The sequence below is a fragment of the Hyperoodon ampullatus genome (genome assembly GCF_949752795.1).
Source record: "Hyperoodon ampullatus genome assembly, chromosome: 5".
NCBI classification, from domain to species: Eukaryota; Metazoa; Chordata; class Mammalia; order Artiodactyla; family Ziphiidae; genus Hyperoodon; species Hyperoodon ampullatus.
In genome coordinates, this window is record NC_136918.1 from 33318405 (window position 1) to 33339931 (window position 21527).

The following is a 21527-nucleotide window of genomic DNA, read 5'->3' on the forward strand; positions in this document are numbered from 1 at the left end:
GGAGAGGACAGAGCTGAATCATCCTTCATCAAATTTAACACCTTAGCCAGGTTCCCTCCCCGCACCCAGATATGACCTCCCTAGGCCTTTCTTTAGGCTCAGTCTTCCCGCTGATCCATTCCCCCATCCTTGAATACCCAACAGAAGGGCAGCTGGTCACTCACCCAATGCACGGGTTGGTCTGGTACCTTGGCGCTGTGTAGGAGAAAGGAGAGATGTTCTTGTCTACAAAAGACCCAAACCCCAAGCGGAAGTTGCTGGTGAGCTTCCTCATCTCCTCGGCAAGCTTGGTGCCCAGGCTCCGAATGTTGTCCAGGTCATCCTTCATGGACAGAGAGAGGTCCATCAGGTAGTACAAGTCCACTGGATAATCCTCCACCTGTCGAACCTGCAGCTGGAAGGTAGTCTTGTCACCTGTGCCAACCGAGAGACCGTGCGTGTTAGAGGTCATTCAATTCGCTGGGGCTGAAGGGATGGGTTTTGCTTTCAAAGCTGGTCCACCTCTGACTTTTCTTTAGTGATTGTGTGCCTCTCAGAAGACATCTTTTTCACTCTGGAAACAGAGTGACCGAAGGGAATATGGGTGCTGAGGATGCAGCTCTAGGTTCTCCTTTCACACACAGGCCTCAGCATTTTTTAAGGAAACTCTTTAAGAACCAATCTACTTAGTCGTGTTCCGTTTTCTCAGCAAAAAGGACCCTTAGGTAACTGGTGGACAGTGAGCCAGACAATTCCACAGACACAAACTGGGTGAAAGTAGCCCACCAACCACATACCAACTTCAGAGAACGGACTGGCCAAGATGAGAATGTGGCCAGGAGACTGTAAAGGTGTATGTGAAACAGAAAATAGGAAAGAAATTAACAAAAGAAGGGTACAGACATGAGTAAGAACTGAGGTGGGGAAGAGAGACGTACAAGGCAAGGGAGACTGGGAAAACAAAGATGGTTACTTAAAATACCCCCAGAGGGCAAAAATGTTTATGCTTATGCCGGGCCACCTATTTCTATCTCCCTAGCCATTTATCAAACAATCGTATTTAGTTCTCCAGCATATCTGATACTACAGACACAAACCATTATTATCATAAATTATATGTATAAATATAGGAAGACACGTTCCAAATTTTAGCACCACCGAAAAGAAAAAGAAGAAAAAGAAAAGAAATGCTACTAGATTTGCCTACAGCTACAAGAAAGAGAAAATAACTTTTGGTTCTGTAATAAGCAGTCAACAGCCAAAGGGAAAAGAAATTGATTCAGAGGAAAAGAACAAAGAAAAAAAGGCAGTTTCTGGCAGGCGTGGCCTCTGCAAGCCAGCCCCACATGGTGTGCAGAAAGGCCCAAACCAAGTCAGTGCACTAACTGGAGGACACGTGCCAGGATGATGATCCTTCATCATTCATGGTCTCTAAAAAACACACTGTTCAGAAACAACTTCAAGTAGTGAATTTTACCAGGTGATCCTATCTGCCCTCAGGCTTGTTAGCCTCTCAGAGGCACCAAGAGATGTCCTTGAACCCTTCGGATAGAACTGTCCACACACATTTGAAATCTGGACGTCCTTTGTGTGTTCAAGGGTGCGATGGCGAAGGTGGCCTCGTCCCGCATGAAGGGCCACACCTCATCTGCCCGCAGTCACGTCTCAGAGGAATCAATCTTTCACCTCAAGCTGACAACCAGCGAGCTGAAGCCTTCTTGAATTTGCAGGATAAGGAACCCAGTGCTCCGTGCTCCCCGCACCTCCTCCCACCCCAGACGAGGCATCCTTACTTCATTAACAAGGTCTTAGTCCAAGTTCCAGCTGTGCCCCTCAACTAGCGGTGCAACCCGAGCCTCCATTTCCTTAACTGTAAACTGGCAGTAACAACAGCACTACAGCATGAAGGCTATGAAGCACGCTCGTGTGGGAAGGAGTGTTCTGTAAGCGGTGAAGGCCTGCCCACATGAAGTATGATTATTATAATTACCTTGGGAGTCTGAGTGACAGAGCCAAGCCTGCTTCCCCTGACTTGTCCTTGCATGTGCTGCTCTCGCCTGATGATGGATGCAGTTTGGGTTGCCTGTTGGTACAAGCCTATTTTTAAAAGCCACTGGAGTCTGACTCAAACAGAGGAATGTTCGAGATTTCTTCCAGAATGAATTCCGGACTGCTACAGTATCTGTCTCTGGTTCCCATGTCCCTGCACAGGGCCCCTCCCATCCCTGGAGGCCACATCACAGTGGGGGAGGGGCGGGAGGGCCTGCGATCATGTCCCCTCTGTCCAATCCCATGACCTCTTTACAAGGTCTCCTGTATTCTGTTACCTGTGCCCTTCCCCCAAGTTCCCGGGTATACCTTCTTTAATCCAGAATCCACTTCCACCTTTTGGGGGATTATGAGCAATTACAGATGAACACTATAGGACCAGGAAACAGGGAACTAGCTTGGATTCAGGGAGGCTGGAAGGCAACCATGCGAGGGAAGTGGACACTAGCCTCGGAAAGCAAGAGCTGGGCTGGAATCCAGACCTTGTCACCAAGAGCTCAAGACCTCAGGCTCCTTTAAACTTGCTGCTCAGTTTCTGGATCAGTAAAATGGGGAGGATGCTAATTATTGTGGGTATTGAGGAGACAGCATATATAAACACCATACAAATGCTCCTACCGCAAGAAAAACTTTGGCCTCAGTTCCCCTGAAAGTCAATTATTAAAGCAATTTCCTGTGGGGCTAAAAAGAGACAGAACATTCTGCCAAAAACTTGAGTGTGAATGGCTAACGGCCTTGGGTATTGTATTTAACTCCAAATTTTCCAGACATGAAGGCAAAGAGGGAAACAAGATGTGGTACATAGGTCTCTGTGTATACTAAGAGGTTATCTATTCTGAAGTAAGAAATCTCTTGTCATTAAATTCTAAGAGAAATTGATCACTACAACACACACACACCTCCCCATAGGGAGGCTGCAAATGGTAAAAAAAAAAAAAAAATTTCTCTCCCAGTTTTTCAAGAAGGGAGGGGTATAAGAAAAGGGGTAATATCATTAATGTTCAGAATGAGGGTTTATGGCTACCTTACCTATGCTGGATTTTAAATGCTACAGACTCCTCAATGGGCCTTGGCAATAATGGAATGTTCTGTGAGTGTAATAGGGAAGAACCTTATTATTCTACTACAAGTTAATCACTAAAGGGATGTTGCCTATAAGATTAAATTATACATACTGACCCAGCTCTGGGAACCCTGCCTCCCAGGTAATGAGCATTAAGCTAAAATACCTTTGTTTAGCTCACAGGAAACATCCTGACCAGGCCTACCTGTGATTAGCTGCAAGAAGGAAGAAATTAACACATCCCCTTCCAAGTCTGGCAGGAACCACGCCCTTACCCTCTCTCCCCTGTTAGTATTAAAGAAGCCAGAATTCTAACCCAGGGAAGATGGTTCTTTGAGACGCTAGTCTACCATCTCCTCGGTCTGCTGGCTTTCCCAATACAGTTGCTATTCCTTGCCCCAGCAACTCATCTCTCAATTTACTGGCCTGTTGTGCGGTGAGCAGTACGAGCTTGGGACTCAGTTACATCAGCAGATTTTGGAGGGACTGACATTTCTGGACCAGTTTTCAGCGAGGGTGCTAAGCACGGGAATTAAGCTACAGTGCCGCAACTCCCCCACCGAGGGAGCCCCCATGGTTAGCTGACTGAAGGTGAAGCTGCTGCTGCACGCCAGGGGCGCCCTATGCCGGGACAGGGTCTGGGGCACATTCTCCATCTTTGGGTACACTTCTGGAACCATGCACACTCAACAATACCTCCAGCCACCCAGTTCTGCACCACCTGAGACTTTATTTTTATTTTTTTTTATCATAACGACAACATTTCCTTTTTTTTGTTTTTTTAAATTTATTTTTGGCTGTGTTGGGTCTTCGTTCCTGCGTGCGGGCTTTGTCTAGTTGCGGTGAGCAGGGGCCACTCTTCATTGCAGTGCGTGGGCTTCTCATTGCAGTGGCTTCTCGTTGCGGAGAACGGGCTCTAGGCGTGCGGGCTTCAGTAGTTGCAGCACACGGGCTCAGTAGTTGTGGCTCGTGGGCTCTAGAGCACAGGCTCAGTAGTTGTGGCACACGGGCTCAGCTGCTCCGCGGCATGTGGGATCTTCCCGGACCAGGGATCGAACCCGTGTCTCCTGCATTGGCAGGCGGATTCTCAACCACTGTGCCACCAGGGAAGACCCCACCCAAGACTTTAAACCAGTCGCCACCTCCCGTGAGTCCAGGAGAGTGAGAGCCGGGCTCGCCTTCACTGTGGGCACTTGATCTGTGCCAGTCTCTGGTGACACCACCCAGCCCACGTGTCCCCCTCCTCCCTCTCCATATAAGACCCCCTTACAGGGACTTCCCTGGTGGCGCAGTGGTTAAGAATCCGCACAGGGGACACGGGTTCGAGCCCTGGTCCAGGAAGATCCCACATGCCGCGGAGCAACTAAGCCCGTGAGCCACAACTACTGAACCTCCGCTCTAGAGCCCACGTGTCACAACTACTGAGCCCATGAGCCACAACTACTGAGCCCACGAGCCACAACTACTTAAGCCCGTGCGCCTAGAGCCCGTGCTCCGCAACAAAGAGAAGACACCACAGTGAGAAGCCCACGCACCGCAATGAAGAGTAGCCCCTGCTTGCTGCAACTAGAGAAAGCCCACGTACAGCAACAAAGACCCAACGCAGCCAAAAATAAATAAATAAATTTATTTAAAAGAAAAAAAAAAAAGACCCCCTTACAGGCTCGTCTCTTCCTGTGGCTGCAGCCCTCCTGTCTGGAACCATCCCCCATAATCCCCGCCTCAGGACAAGCAGCAGGATCAGAGAAATTGGATAAAGGAAACCCCAAAGAAAACCTGATCAGGGACTTCCCCGGTGGGCCAGTGGTAAAGAAACCGCCTTACAACGCAAGGGACGCGAGTTCGATCCCTGGTTGGGGAACTAAGATCCCACATGCTGCGGGGCAATAAGCCCGTGTGCCACAACTACTGAGCTCGCGGGCCTCAATTAGAGAGCCCGTGTGCCACAAACTACAGAGCCCAAGAGCTCTGGAGTCCACGTGCCACAACTAGAGAGAAGCCCACACACAACGAAGAGCCTGCGCACTGCAACGAAAGATCCCTCATGCCTCAAAGAAGATCCCACATGCTGCAACTGAGACCCAACAGAGCCAAATAAATAAATATTAAAAAAAAAGAAGAGAAAAGCTGATCACCTCACATCTGTGGGGAGGAAGCTTCTCCTGCAAGCAGCCCCTCCCATGTCCTGCTGGTTTTTCCTGCTTCCAATGCACCCAGCCCCAGCTGTATTTCGTAAAGAATTCCTGCCACTGCTGGGTTCCTAAGTGTAGGTTCTCCCACCATAATCAATATCAACCAGCATTCCCTCTGAAATGTATTTTTGAAGGTTTCTTCTGTCTTCTCTTCAATAAAAAGTGAAAAGTGAGCTTTTTCCTTTGGAACATATACCAGATGACAAACATTACCAGAAAATGAACATAGAGAATTCTAGCAACAACTTTTGGGTTTTTTAAGATTGATTTTTGTTCAAATATTAAGACAAAGTAGTGTCTCAACAGATAAATACTCCTGCTATCCCCAATATAAGTAGTTTTTTGATTCCCTAGAATTATACTTCTGTGCTAGAAATTGAAAGAAACATTAAAATCAGCTATGTTAAAAATGGACTACAGCTGAACAGGGAATTAGGGGCCTAGTGCACAACTTATAAGACTTATCATCCAGCTCTCTGTTCACTGCAGCGGAAGGCAATTAGTACCCAGAATTAAATCCAGACCCAGAACCAAAGAACTACCTCACCGGCCGCCCTGCTGTACCAAACACCACTCCCCACCTCAGAATTCTGACACTTAACAGATGGAACCATCAGAAGAGTTACTGGCCTTCACAATGTCTGACCCCAAGCAATTAGGGCTTGGCACTTCTAGTTTCCTTGAAAATAATCTTATCTTAGTTCAGGCTGCTGTAACAAGTACCATGGACTAAGTGGATTACAAACAACAGAAATTTATTTCTCACAGTTATAAAGGCTTAAGTCCAAGAACAGGCCAGCGTGGTCAGGTTCTGGTGAGAGCCCTCTTCTGGGTTTCATACTACAGACTTCTGGCCGAAGCGGGGAAGCACCCTCCAGGGTCTTGAGGGTTTTGGGGTTTTGTTTTGATAGCACTAATCCCATTCATGAGGGCTCCACCCCATGACCTCTCAAAGGCCCCCCTTCATTTCCCAATACCATCACATTGGGAGTTAGTTAGAATTTCAACATATTCAGTCTATAGCAAAGTACTATCCATCCATCAAGTCTTTTTAAGTGGGCATTGTCAGTCTGGGTAGCAGAAGCAATACCTAAGTCAGGTACCTGCCATCTCCAATCAGAACGTCGGAGAGGGGCATAGATAAGGGCTGGCATGAAGCCCATATCAAAAGCAACCAATCACCTGTAGTTTAGTCAACAGTATGATACCCAGGTCAATTTCCTGGCTTTGATAACATACTCTGGTTATGTAACATGTTATCATTGGGAAAAGCTGAGAAGGGTACACAAGAACTCTCTATTATTTTTGCAACTTCTTGCAACTCTAAAATTACTTCAAAATAAAACATTAAAAAAAAATTTTAAGCTACCAATCAGAGGTCATGTTTTAACAGGCTAAGGGATTGAGGCAAATAAAGACTTAAGTAAACCTTTTCTAACTGCTCCACCTCTAGCTTTTTACCATTTCAATATGCTTTAAAGTTTACGTCCTTTCTTAAGGATTTTATACCCTTTGTTAAGGTTTTTTTAAGATTGTTATCCTGACATACAGTTTCCAGGACTGGAAACAAAATGGAAAACATGATCTTGTGTTTATACAAAATCTTGCTTAAAGTTTGGCAGTTCCTGAAAAAGTTAAACATAGAATTACCATATGATCCAGCAATTCCACTCCTAGCTATATAATCAAGATTATTGAAAACATATGTCCACACAAAAATGTGTACATAAATGTTCACTGCAGCATTAGTCTTAATTGTCCCAAAGTGGAAACAGCCCAAATATCTATCAACTAAAATGTGGTGTATCTATAAATATACAATGGAACATTATTTGGCCATAAAAAGGAATGAAGTTCTGATACATGCTACAACATCAATGAATCTTAAAAATATTTTGCTTAAGTGAAAGAAGCCAGACATAAAAGACAACATATTATATGATTTAAATGAAACGTCCAGAGTTAGCAAATCCTCAGAGATAGAAAATAGATTAGTGGATGTCAGGGGCTGAATATGACGTGGAGGGAGAGGATAAGGAGTGACTACTAACAGGTACAGGGTTTCTTTTCAGGGTGATGAAAATGTTCTGGAATTAGATAGTGGTGATGTTGCAAGTACACTACCAACCACGGAACTGTATACTTCAAAATGGTGAATTTTACAGTATGTGAATTAAATCTCAATTTTAAAAAAACAAAGCAAAACAAAAAATTCTGCTTAAAGTAGAGGAAAAGTTTTCTTTCTTTTTTTTCCAGGCTTATCCTGGAACAATTAACTTTGCCTTGGTGAAGTACCCCACAGATTGTGCTGAAGCTTGTCCTTGACTAGTCTGGAATGAGGCTAGTGAAGTGCTACACTTCATTCAACAAATACCTATTATGAGGTACTGGGGAGCAGGGCAAAGGAGGAGACAGGAAAGCGTTTCTACAAATACACAATGGAAAAGCCAATCGTTCCATACCTGAATGCCTTCCTGAGTCACGGGGGCAGTGCCCCGAAGTCAGTACCCGCTTGGTAAACGGAAAATGTTGTTAATTGCAACAGACCATTCTCCCCTTTCCCCAAAGAAATATCTGCAGTCTGACTGTCCTTCTCTTTATAATTACTGAAATTTTCAAAATTTTAAGAGGCATCATTGGCTTCAAGCGTTTCTATATTTGAGAAACATATTCACAAGGTTCTAGACCTCTAGGAATTCAGATTATCATCTGATCTCCTCCTAGTCTTCATCTCTACAAACTGAAACACCCTCACAGCTTGGGTGTGTCTTCACAGGGCAGCCAGTCCCTCCCTCACCTTGACCGCCACAGCAAAGGGCTCTCCATCACCGCACCTTCCGTAGGACCAGAGCTGCACACAGCACTCGCATCACGATTTTGTATAAACACAGGATCATGTTTCCCATTTATTTCCAATACTGGAAACTGAATCATAATGCTTAGTGAGAGATGTGACTATACCAAATAAGACTGATTTCTTTCTTTAATTAAGTATACGTTGAGCTTCATGCATAAATAAGCACTGTGCATAAACTTCATGAGAACTTTGAGAACTCTGCCCAAGGAGGGTGCCCTCACTCAAGTCACTTCTTTGGGGGCTGTTTTAAAAGCCAGTTGATAGGGCTTCCCTGGTGGCGCAGTGGTTGAGAGTCCGCCTGCCGATGCGGGGGACGCGGGTTCGTGCCCTGGTCCGGGAATATCCCACATGCCGCGGGGCAGCTGGGCCCGTGAGCCATGGCCGCTGGGCCTGCGCGTCCGGAGCCTGTGCTCCGCAACGGGGGAGGCCACAACAGTGAGAGGCCCACGTACCGCAAAAAAAAAAAAAAAAAAAAGCCAGTTGATAAGTCAAAGCAAACAGTCTCTCTGCCTTAGAGCCACACCTGAATTCTGATTTTGAAAACTGGAACTGAAACTGTGACATCCCTGATTCTGTGTGACCTCCAACTCTTCCCTAAATTAAATCTACCCTAAAGAATAAGGATTTGCCACCATGAAGAATGTTTCTTGGAGAGAGCACCACAGGCTCAGGGTAATTCTAGATGAGCAGTTCCAAAAATAAAAACCTCCCTCGATGATGACCCTCAAACTATAACTCTTCTGAAGGTGTTAATTTTGGTCCTTGTTTCCAAAAATTAAGTGAAAACAGTACACAATAATAAATACATTGCTAGTATATGAAAAATATGAACACATATTTGACAATATGAACACAAAGACAGAAGATCTAGTAAGAATGAAAAACAGCGTTAAAGTGAATGACTTCAAGAATTTTCTTCAAGTGACTGTTACGCTGTTATGTTAAAAAGGAAAATACACCCTTGATGTTAATCATAACCATTCTTATCATACACTGTGTTCTGATATATTAATAGTCTACAACAACGCCTACGTCCCCTTCTAGGTCAGAGCCCTTGACCCTGAGCCTGACTCCACGTGGGGAGAGGCATTCATCTTCCCCCCGGAGGACACCATCGGACATTGGCTCACAGAAAGCTTCCTCTTCTCTACCCACTCACACAGCCTTGTAAGGGGCTCCCTTCTCTCTCTCAACTTGGAATCTCACTAAACAAAAGGCGAAGTGTCCCTTCCAGTGAGATGACTTGTGAAAACAGTTACTTCAGCTAATCCCAGCACTAATCCCTGGGCCATCCAGTAGTTTATGCTGCTCTATGCCACTTATACCCTTCTTCTGTTTCTTATTTCCAAGACAATTCAATAAGCAAAATACAACAGTTCTCAAATACACAGTGACTCAGAGTTCTAACGACAACAAGAAGAACAGGCAGTACTAAGAGCTTAAGACGTACAGAGCTGTGCTAGATCAATTTCTGAGACATGAGAATCTCTATCCAAATCTAGACGTGGCTGACTCCAAAATCTGCATCTTTGGCCATTACTCTTTGAAAACAATAATTAAAAGTTCTTCAAGTGCATTTACACAAAAAGTCTCATTTAAGCCTCTGAACAGGGCTGTGAGGAATGAAGGTGACAAAGACCCTGAGATGCTAAGGAGTACAGCAGCTTGCCCAGGACCCAGAGCTAGGAACAGAGCCAGAACCAGAACCTAGGACGGCCAACTAGATCCCTCATCTTTCCACTGACCCAGCCGCCCTGAAGTCTAAACAAACCACCTGGAAATAGTTACTGCCAGTGGTTTCCTAGACAATGAGAAAGAAGAAAGGCTAAAAATCAATGGGATTTGGGAAAAAAGCTGCCTTCTCTCAACAATGTGATACTTTCTAATTGGGCCACATTCACTTCCTCCCTTGACATCGCAAGGGACCTAATATGTAGAATACAAAATGACAAAAGTGGTGAGCTAGAAACCACCATGAGTTGTGCAACCACCAAGACTCAAGACTGAGTCAGGTTCGCTGCTCTGACTGGGAGCCCTTGAGCACGCAGCTCCTCAGGTGTAAAGTTACATCAGCTACCTTCGGGTAGGTCAAGTAATAGGCACAGAGTAGGTATGCAAAAACTGTCAGTTCCCTTATACCACAATCAACTCCAGGGCTGGCAGAGGCTCCAGGGTCATAAAAAAAAAAAAATCTCTACTCTGCAAGATCGTCCCTTCAGAACGCCACTGTTTCAAATGGAATTTGCTGACAGGAAAAAATACTTTCTCCTGGCAGTAGCATGTTCCCTGAGAAACTTGCATTAACTAGGGAGTAAACATACCAGCATCCTCCCACGAAAAACAAGAACATTATTCACAGTAGTCAAAAGGTGGAAACAATCCAAGAGTCCATCGATGGATGAATGGATAAACAAAATGTGTCTATACGAACAATGGAGGATTATTCAGCTTGAAAAGGAAGGAAATTCTGACACGTGCTACATCATGGATGAACCTGGAGGATGCTACACTAAGTGAAATAAGCCAGTCACAAATGGACAAATATATATGTGAGTCCACTTCTATGAGGTATCTGGAGTAGACAGAAAGTGGAAGGGTGGTTGTCAGGGGCTGGTGGGGGAGGGAGTGAGGGGTTAGTGTTTAATTGGTACAGAGTTTGGCATAACAAAAAAGTTCTGGAAATGGAGAGTGGTGATGGTTAGACAACATTGTGAGTATACTTAATGCCACTGAACTACACACTTAGAAATGGTTAAAATGGTAAATTGTACGTTACATATATTTCACAATTTTTTAGAATAGCAAAGATACTCTGATCATCCACAAAGGCCTTGGACTCTGCTTCCTGGGGTCTGGGCCACACCTCACCATTGCCCCCTCCCTGGCCCGGCTCATCTTTCCACCATCTTGAACAGGTCCACCCCAAGGGCACTCACCGGGCCGGAGGTTCACCGTGACCTCCTGCGGCGTCATCTGGATGACGTCTGACCCCGCGGGGCTGGAGCCCTTGCTGCTGAGAGGCAGGCTCCGCAGGACCTGGGTGCTGCTGACCGGACTCTCAAACTCGCCGCCACAGCCGTTCCTGACCAGGTTTGCCTTCAAGTCGCACCGGGAGGTGACCGACCGCAGGCTGCCGAAGTCCTGGAGGTGTGGAAACAGGGGAAGAGGGCAGGAGGCGGTCAGAGCAGCTCCAGGACACCTGAGGTTGTAGACTCATCACCACCCTGCGACCTTAGACCCTCTACATTCCATTTCCTAAAAGCGGACAAAACAAGAACTCCCCCAAGTGCCTCACACCAAGCATCATGAGGGTTAAGTGAGGTGTCGGATGTGAAAGCATTTGGCAAGCTGTAAACATGTACAGAAAAAAATGTTTGGTCTCGTTATTTTCATGGTCAAAAACGCTCCTTTAAAAAATGTGCCAGGGCTTCCCTGGTGGCGCAGTGGTTGAGAGTCCGCCTGCCGATGCAGGGGAAGCGGGTTCGTGCCCCGGTCCGGGAAGATCCCACATGCCGCGGAGCGGCTGGGCCCGTGAGCCATGGCCGCTGAGCCTGCGCGTCCGGAGCCTGTGCTCCGCAATGGGAGAGGCCACAACAGTGAGAGGCCCGCGTACCACAAAAAAAAAAAAAAAAAAAAAAAAAAAAAAAAAAAAAAAAAAAATGTGCCTGTCTACGTGATAAGCTGGAGAAAATAACTGATATGGTCAAAAGTTGCATAACTAAAAATTTTTGAAAGATACCATATAAGTGGCCAAGTAGCCATCACTCAGACAATCAAGAGTTAACTTCTGAGCTGTTCCCTCATCTACCATGCAGGCACAACCATTCTGGAGAGCAATGCGGTCGGTACCTTTTGGTCACCTCCTAGGAATTTATCACAAGAAAATTATCAAAAGGAAAGCAAAACTCTGTAAGATATATACTGCATGTTCTTCAGAATAGCACAATCATAAACCTGAAGCCAAAATCCCTAAACCAGAAGAAAAATATGGTTTATCACCTCAATAGATGACACAGCCATCACAAATAATTATGAAGACTAAGCAGAAATTTCAAAACATTAAGAAAAAAAAATCAGAAAATAGAATGGTATCTGCATTAGGATGCCAAAGAAAAATAAAAAATTAAGATAGTTGAGGTGCTAGGGGAGAGGGAATAAAATGATATTTTTCTTCTTCTCTTTATTGTTGTTTAAACAATAAAGCCACATTGATAAGAACAATCTTTCTTTTCTTCAGTTGGATTTAGGAGAAGGCTGTGCATCAGGATGACCCACCCTAGTTTGGGGCGCTAGGAGTTTGGGCCATTTACTTTAAAATGAAATTATATACTTTGTTATAAAGTAGGATACCTGTAAGCAGTGATCATTTTCCAGTAAGGGGGTTTTCAATGGCAAAGCAAACCCATTCGTTGCTGGATGTAGAAAAGAAGATCCCCTCCTCCCGCTGGCTGGACTGGAGTAATGGCTGGAGGAGTTAGATGCTCTCTCTTCCTCCCGCCACTGTAAACACTTCGCCAAAGAGCCTCAGATGAGTCAAGCGTCCACTGAGCGCAGACAGACTCCCCTCCCCCTTCATCATGGTCTAGGATGCCCCATGACCAGTCACTGCCCACTGGGGCCTTTGCAAGATTCAAGACCAAGAAGTCAAGAAGACTTTGCAGTATTTTTAAGGAAGTAAAACCAGATGTGTTGTTCTGGGCCTCTGTGATTTTGGTTTTTCGTTTGCTGATATCTGAATGTTTTTGTTTTTGTTTTTGTTTAATTTTGTCTATTGAACTCTTGACATGACGGGAGATCTTGCATGTCAACAACCTCGGGACTGCACTGTAAATATAAATGACTCCACAGACACTTGTGGAACAGGGTGAGAACAATGATTATTCTAGAAATTACAAGATTCCAAAGCTGGGGTTTCTAAACTGGGTTCCGAACAGTCTAGCTTGGCTCTGATGAAGCAGTAAAAACCTCCCAGGGATAGGGGAAAGGAGCGGTAACTTCCTGAGGGCCTTACAGGTATGGGACTGCTGTCTTGAGCTGTGTGACGCACAGGGTGAATTAGCTGTCCAGAGCTGAAAGGGCTTAGGGGTTCGCCTGCTCAGAGCTTACGTGGCTAGAGAATTTCTGAACTTGCCAGCATGCTGGGCCTTGCTGCCAGCTCCTCCAATTCCAAGGAGCTGGTTGTCCTCCACCCAGTTCTGACTGTCAAAGTGCACCTGTCTTGACCAGACCACTGCCCATCCCCTCCCCCACCCCACCAGGCTGCTGAGGAAAAGCATCTTCAGTCTCCCAGGAGCGATGGAAACCCCTAACGGCCCTCCCCTTGGTCTGAAGCAGCCTGCATTCCGGAAATAGACTAGGTCACAGAGCCAATCTGTTTCACCCTAAGCAGCAGGCAGCTACATGATTCCTCACCACAGCCTCAGCCGTTCACGTCATCCAAATCATTCCCTAACGCCTGGACACCTTCACCAGCAATGAACTTCATCCAAGTTTCCCAGTCAAGCTGCTCAAAGGCCATTTTTGATAGACAGTACCAGTCCCTGAGGGAGGACTTGTACAGGGCCACCTGCTGCTCAGGGAAGATGTACCTGCTGGGCTCCTCAGGAGGCTTTAAGTCCAGGACATGCTTCCCAAACCTGAAGAACTGAGACGCAGCCACAGAGTGCCAATTACAACCTTGTTTGTGTAGCTGGCTTTCCTGATTGTGCTCTGGGGCTTCTTTATTCTCTAGGATGTTAGGAGCAAAGCTCTCTTCATGCCCCTCATTGGTAACAGCTTTCCTTCATTCTCCTTAGTAACATTCTTCAAGGTGGTGGCAAACCTCCACTCCAATGCACGTGGCTTCCGTGAAGTTTGCTGCACCAGCAGGGAAGACAGTGAACTCCTGTCACCCAGCTGCCAGCGCGAGAACCACCACTGAGAACATTAAAACTGCCAGTTGCAGGATGACTTCAGAAGTGCCTACCACGTCAGCAATGCGACAGTACAGGGGGCCCACTTCTCAGCAGCTCCAGCGTCACAGGCAGCAAGGGACAGCCTACTATGGCACTCATACCAAACTCAGACTTGGCCTCAGGGCCATCCATTTCTATCAGGTTTGTCAACCTTCTCCTGTTTCACAGAGTTCAGTTTCTTGTTACTTGGGGAAGCCCCAGTGGTTTCACTGATGTGCTTGAGAACCTCTGAGACACCTTTATATATTGAGTCCTGTCACTGTCCCAGAACTTTAGGGCCTCAAAGACACTGGCTGAGGAACCTCTGGGCATGGAAGTCTGGAGAACCTTCTGAGAGTAAGGCAGCTATCTCGACATCAATCAAGGATGCCCGCAATAGTTGAAGGTCTGTCCAGCATGCAGTCTGAAAATAGCCATGACTGACTTCTAGCATAGGCCCCTGATGCCCCAGAAAGGGACAGAGAGCACTGCAGAGCCCGCAGGGAATGGTAACCCCACCAGCCCAAGAGCTTTTCCTCTATTCCCCTCCTCTAGCTCCTCTTTAGATATTTTAATTTTGAATAAGGATGGATGCATAGTTAAAGAGAGGAAACCAAAACCACAAAGACCAGGGGCATATATTGTGATGGTTATGACCGTCCAGGTACACACATGTTATAAATAAAGACAATGCCTCGATACCACCATTTCCAAGCTTCGAATTCAGTGAATGCAGATGCCCCAAATTATAAACCCTTGGAGGAAAGGAAGACTCGTGATTAAGAAAATCCTCCTCTCATGAGTGACATCCTGAAGTCTGATGTGCTAAGAGCCTTCAGATCCCAGAGACCTGACACCTGACCCTCTGCCAGGTGTCAGAACACAGCAAGTTCCAGGGGGGAAGGGACCTTGGGTGCATCACCTGGTGCCAGCCCCTCACTTCTACAGATGAGGAATCAGAAGCCCACACGCCTAAGTTCATGCGTATGTTCACCTGAGAAGTTTAAGTTCCTCCGGCCTCAGCTTTCTGGAAGTAAGCTCAGTGTTCTTTGCATCATCTGCCTCCCTTCTCAGCCAAGGTCACTGCTGAATTCCAGAGCGGGAAACTAACTCTGGGCCCCCAAGCTCCATCCCTCTGAATCTAGTATTTCCTGGCTGCCCCAGATGTCGAGCTCTTCCTGCCCCCTGTCAAACTTGGAGGATAAATATCCACTTGATGCAGAAAAACAGGTATGAGTCTTCATCTCAACACAGAAAAATGGAAACTGCTTTCAGGATGGGCTCTCATGGGGCAGCTCAGATGCTCACAGGTGCTTACAGCTCTGTGCCAGAAGAGGTTTCAGTTCGTGAAGGAAGCATCTGTCCATGGTCTCCAGAAACACCATCACGAACCCTCCAAAGGGCTCACGAGGGAAGGGTAACTACATGACAGGCAAGTTACCAAGAGAAGCAACAGAATGCACACTGGAACGTGAAATACCTTTCAGAGCTTTTAGTCACTAAGCGGTAATAATACAAGAAAGAAAAGGGAGGCGTTCCAAGTTTAGACGGCTTTTACTTTGTTCCAACACCGGCGCTCGGAGTTGTTACAACCTGGCCCTCTCGGCTCCCTCCATCACCTATTACACGGAGGACATAATGAGGTCTACTGTTCACTGTACACTTAACTCCCCTACGTTTTGTTAATGAAAAACCTCCCTCCTGCACCCAAGGCCAGCGCTCAGCGGGCTCTCTGCTGTCCGGCACCGTGGCCAGGGCACTCAGCTTGTCCGCCTGCACCACTCTGGTCATCACATCCTCTGGGCGCCTCGCTGCCTGCTGCGGAAACAAACAGCAGGGTGGAAGAGTTGAGAAACTGCAGGCCTGGGGGAAGAGGAACCCAAGCAGGAAAGGGGGCAGACTGCCGGATCCTGGGATGAGGGAGAAGAAGTCGCAAACTGGTGAACAGGCAGAGCCGGGCAGAGGCAGGGAGCCGGCTGCTGTCGGTGCTTTGGCCCTGGCTTGACGGAGCCCTCGTGGATTAGGGGGCGGGGGAGGGGAGCAGAAGGTTAAGGGATGACAAACTGAACCCTGTGCACGTGGCCTGCCTGCCTGGGGGATGGGGAAATCCCTGTCAGCTTCCGCTCGGCTCACTTAATGCACTGGACAAATGTTCATGAAGCACCTGCAACAGGCCGAGATGCTTCCTTTCAGGACCGCAAAGAGATGTTCTCTCATAGATCTGTATTTTATTGTGAGCTGGGGCGGACGCTTATGTTTTTCATTCCTTCCCAGCTCAAAGGAGACTACAGGTCATGCGCCCTCCCTCTCCTTTCCCCACCACGCTAATCTCCCAGAAGGCCCAGGCGGCCGGTCTTGCTTCCCAGCCTCTCCTCTGTCTCCTTCCTCACATTCCCGCCTCCAGTCCTACTGACCCCTTCATTCCTTCTCTCCACGTCCACCTCCAAGGCAAAGACCCTTCCCCGCGGCCCAGGTTCCCCATCTCCTCCCACGTCTGCCCCTACATCCACCATCCAAGCGCCCCAGGCCTCCCTGTTCTTGTCCCGCTGGATTCCACAGGGTGGCCATGCCTGCCCGGTCCTTCTCCCTCTGGTTTCACAGCAGCCTGGACCGCTCACGGCAACATGGCCTCAGGCTGGCTCACGTTCACACCTCAGGAGCCTCCCTCACTCCCAACCCTGAGTGCCATCACCCTGTCTGCCTCTGCCTCCACCGGGGCTCCCACAACCCTGCTTCCCGTGCGGGGCCGGGGGGACCACATGCCAGTCCTTCAGCCCCGCCCACTTCTCCCCAAACCTTGTCCTCTGTCCAGCACGCTGGCCTCCCTGCCCCCGGCACAGGCTGCTGGTCCACAAAGTCGTTTCCCCCTTCCTCCCCAGCACACAGCTAGATTAAGTCTCCCAGCTCCTACTGCACTTAGACTGAGGGATGTAACTGGTTTTAGGTGAGAAAATGTGAGTGGAAATAACATGGGCTGTCCCGAGGCCTTGCCATAAAAGCATTCACACACATTCTTCCCCGCACACGTCTCTCCACAGCCAGCTGGGTTGTGAAACTTACTCTCTTAGAGCAGAGGCAAATGTCTACTTTTAAAAAATGAAGGACAAAATAGATAATAAGCTGCCGGAGTTTGCTGTATGTTTTACGCCGTGCAGTACAAATGGCACAGGGAGTGTTCAAGCTGGCCGAGAACAGCCCAGGGCTGTGATGAAGGATAGGAGACAGGAGCTGAGCTGTGTGGTAAAGACCAGCCGCATCCCCTCCACATCCTCATCTAGGGTAAGGGAGAGTCTGGCAACTCTGGTCTTGAAGCCAGAGGGTAAGGTCTAAAGCAAAGGTGCCGGGACTTCGCTGGTGGCGCAGTGGTTAAGAATCTGCCTGCCAATGCAAGGGACACAGTTCGAGCCCTGATCCGGGAAGATCCCACATGCCGTGGAGCAAATAAGCCCGTGCGCCATTACTGAGCCCATGCGTCGCAACTACTGAAACCCGTGCGCTCTAGGGCCCATGTGCCCCAACTACTGAGCCCGCGTGCTGCAACTACTGAAGCCCGCACACCTAGAGCCCGTGCTCCTCCGCAACAAGAGAGGCCACCACAATGAGAAGCCCGCGCACCACAATGAAGAGTAGCCCCCGCTCACTGCAACTAGAGAAAGCCTGCATGCAGCAACGAAGACCCAACGCAGCCAAAAACAAATAAAATTTTTTTTTAAATCCCCAAACACATTTAAAAAAAAATAAAGCAGCTGTCCCCAGCCTTTTTGCCACCAGGGACCGGTTTCGTGGAAGACAATTTTTCCATGGACGGGGGGCGGGGGGGGATGGCTCAGGCGGTACTGCGAGCGATGGGGAGCGATGGGGAGCGATGGGGAGCGGCTGATGAAGCTTCGCTCGCTGGCCCGCCGCTCACCTCCTGCTGTGCGGCCAGGTTCCTAATAGGCCACAGACCAGTACCGGTCCGTGGCCCAGAGCTTGGGGACCCCTTGTCTAAAGCCACCAGGGAAAATGAAGCCACAGTTAGAAAATGAAGACAGGAGAGCCACGTTAACGGGGCCATGCAGCAGACGCAGGCAGACAGAATCAGCATGAAGTGTGGATGGCGGGTGGCGGGGGGTGTGTGAGGGCACTGGCTGACTCAAAGGCCACACCGGTGGGAGAATACAGTGACGGGAGGGGGGACTGGGGAGAGGAGATGGAATTAGGTTACAAGCAGTGTTAAATGCAGAATAAGACGTCCCCACCCCCACCCCAAATAAATAAGGAAGCCACTGTGGGATCTGGAGCAGCGGGCTCCTGACAGAATGTGTTTGGGGGTTAATCTGTGGTGGTATGCAGTCACAGGGCGGCTGGTGGCGGATCAGCATCCACGGGAACACACTAGTTACGGACCTGGCCCTCCCTGGCCCTCCACTCGGCACCGGCCCTCCAGCGCACACACGTCACGTGCTCTTGACAGAAACCTCACTTCTGTGCTGATGTCCCAGGATTCACTGTTAAGGCACTCGGCCACACTTATCCTGTCTTGCTAAGGGGCAGGGGTTGATCAAAACTATTCCTGAATGCCCCAAACCCAGCTCTCTGAAACACACTCAGGCCATGGGGAAAGTTCACCTCCCAAGAGGATGGGAAGCCGCATTCCCGTGCAGGCATCACAGGAGGTTCTTCAGCCAAGATTGGGGCTATAAGCACAGAGGGAACCCAGGTGTGGGCCAGGACAATGATATGCTCCGCGAGATAACATCAGTCACTACTAGTATCGGGATGTCAGACTTGGGAAGTACTAGCACAGGAACGGAAGAGACCTAAAGTAGACAATCCAGCCCGGCTTCCTGATCCCACTGCCCACATTCCACTAGAAAATAGCCGTAGATGACAAGGCTCAGGAGGCTTGGTTACTCAGCAGTCCCATCCGCAAGCCCTCTCGTGAACTGATCTCACTTTGTACTCCCAAAATGCTGGAGGGTGAGAACTGTCGTCTTCATTGTACATACCGAGAAAGTGACAATAAATCATGGCAAAACTGAGATTTAAACTTTCGTTTTCTAACTCCATGTCTTTTTAGCAGGCCTCTTTTATCAAATATGAATTCCTGCCAGATTCTTGGCCAGATCTGAAGATGAATAAGACAAAGATTTTCACGGAGATGATGGTTTAATTGGAAGCAGGCATGAAAACAAATGCACAGAATAAGAGGCTGTAAGTGCGACGGAAGGAGGACAGACTACAGGGGAGACAGAGGTGGTCACGGCCTGTACGTGCAGACACGTAATAAACAGCCACTCAGTGAAATCCTTCCATCAACCTTACTGAGCAACTACTATGTGCCAGGCACCAGTCAGGGTGTGGGGGATCCAGCAGTGAAGAAACCAGATAAAACCGCTGCCATAACATTCTGGTGGAAGGAGCTTACATTCTAATTTCAGATGGATGGATGGATGAACAGATGGATGGTTGGACAGATGGATGGACAGATGGTTGGGTGGACAGACAGATGTGTCTGGGGGAAAACCATGGAAGTTTTCACGGAGTAGATGAGTCTTGAACTAACTTTTTCTTTTTTTTGGCTGCGTTGGGTCTTCATTGCTGCGCGCGGGCTTTCTCTAGTTGCAGTGAGCAGGGGCTACTCTTCGTTGAGGTGCACAGGCTTCTCAGTGCGGTGGCTTCTCTTGTTGTGGAGCACGGGCTCTAGGCGCATGGGCTTCAGTAGTTGTGGCATGCAGGTTCAGTAGTTGTGGCTTGCGGGCTCTAGAGCGCAGGCTCAGTAGTTATGGCGCACGGGCTTGGTCGCTCCATGGCATGTGGGATCTTCCTGGACCAGGGCTCGAACCCGTGTCCCCTGCATTGGCAGGCAGATTCTTAACCACTGCGCCACCACGGAAGCCCCTGAACTAACTCTTGAAAACTGAAGACAAGGTGTTGGTCAGGGAAAGGAGGGGAAAGCCGGGAAGGCCCTGCAGGAGCAGCAGCAGCACAGGGAAAACCATGAGGGTGTTCATCAGTCAGGGCTCTCTGGGGACCTTCGAGTCATTCCCTGGGGCTAAAGTGTTGGGGGCAAGCAAGGGATGAAGGCGGGGAGGCAGGCAGGGGCTACAGAACTTGGATTTGTCATGCAGGTCATAGGGAGCCAGTGAAAGGTTTTAAAGAAAGTTGATAACAAAGACAGTACAATTAAGCACAAATACGAGGGGTGCATATGTTGGGAAGAGTCCTCTCTCAAAGTAGCTCGTTTAGTAATCTTACTCTCTACTAGAAAAAATTCAGAATAGTCACATGGAAGAGGCAGTGTAGCCTACAAGAGAGAGCCTGGGCTCAGAAGTCCAGGAAGCCAGACTCAAACCCTAGCTTTGGAACATGGTGTTGCCTTGAAACAGTCACTTCAACTCTCTGAGACTGAGATTTTCATCAGTAATACGGGTGTATTGCCACCCACCTGACAGAGCTGTCATGCGGATTAGAGATACAATATACGAAGTGTGTGGCATCTAGTAGGGGATCCCCACATGATTGTTTTTAGCCATGATAGGCCAAAGAAGTCCCTAGACTTCTGGAGCTGCATCATGGCGAAGAGGTCTGGCCTCCCAGGAGCCATCCTTGGTCCTCCTGACAGGCACGCACACTGAATTGCAGAGGCTGAGCCAGCCCAAATGGCAAATCTTGGGTTCTTTTAAAAATAACTTTAATGGTGTACTAGTGCAAAGAGGGTTTGTGCTCCATGGTTCTAACAACAGTTTAGAAAAGTGACCCAGAAATTTCCCCCAAGACAGGAGGGTTAGAAATTGAATATTTCCTGATGAGCCCACCAAGACTGATATTTGTATTGCTTTACGATAGCAATATGCCTATCACCACCCCAAACTTACATCCCTTCCTATAGGGTTTGAAGAAACAGCAGCCATTGTTTTCAGATAAAATCATTTCACAGAGGCCAGTTCATATTATTCATCCTCAGATAAGCCACTCCACAATGACTGGCGTCCACCAACAGGCCACCCACCCAGGCATGTTTTAAATTGTTATGCAACAGACTCGCTTCACAAGCTCAGGTCTTTTACCAAATTGCAGAGAACCATAGAAGAGTCATAACTGGTTCCCCCACAAAAGGGAAGGAAGACCTTTGCTTCCCCAAAACAGGATTAAAACATTCAACACTACCTAGAGACCCAACTTATAAAAATGTAGCTTTTCTTTTTGTCATCGCCTTGGGAGAAAGAGGAAGAGGCAACTCGCAGAATCTGCACACTTTCTGCACAGTCAACTTGTGTGCTGTGCTGCAGCCCACGCCCTCCCCTACCCTTCCCCACCCCTCCCCCAACCCCTCACAGCACTCCTCCCCTCCCCCACCCACATACCTCTTTGGAGCACCAGGCACATTTTGGGTGGATTAGCAGACATTCTTCACATGAGGTGGCACTTCCACTAGTGCATATGTTGAGACCTTCAAAGAAAGATAAAGA

At 48.0% G+C, this 21527-nt stretch overlaps 1 protein-coding gene across 3 annotated transcripts in view; it reads right to left on the minus strand.

Moving 5' to 3' along the window:
- Positions 1-21527, minus strand: part of ITGB5 (integrin subunit beta 5) — a gene marked incomplete at its 5' end in the record, with an annotated part of 107326 nt that overhangs the window by 76292 nt on the left and 9507 nt on the right. For 2 of the 3 annotated variants that reach the window (XM_079704556.1, XM_079704557.1), the window contains 3 exons: positions 165-414; positions 11077-11281; positions 21423-21508. In XM_079704556.1, the coding sequence (XP_079560682.1) occupies positions 165-414; positions 11077-11281; positions 21423-21508 (541 nt within the window). Of the gene's footprint in view, positions 1-164; positions 415-11076; positions 11282-21422; positions 21509-21527 lie in introns of those variants that run through there. The other variant, XM_079704558.1, reaches the window with a different exon arrangement.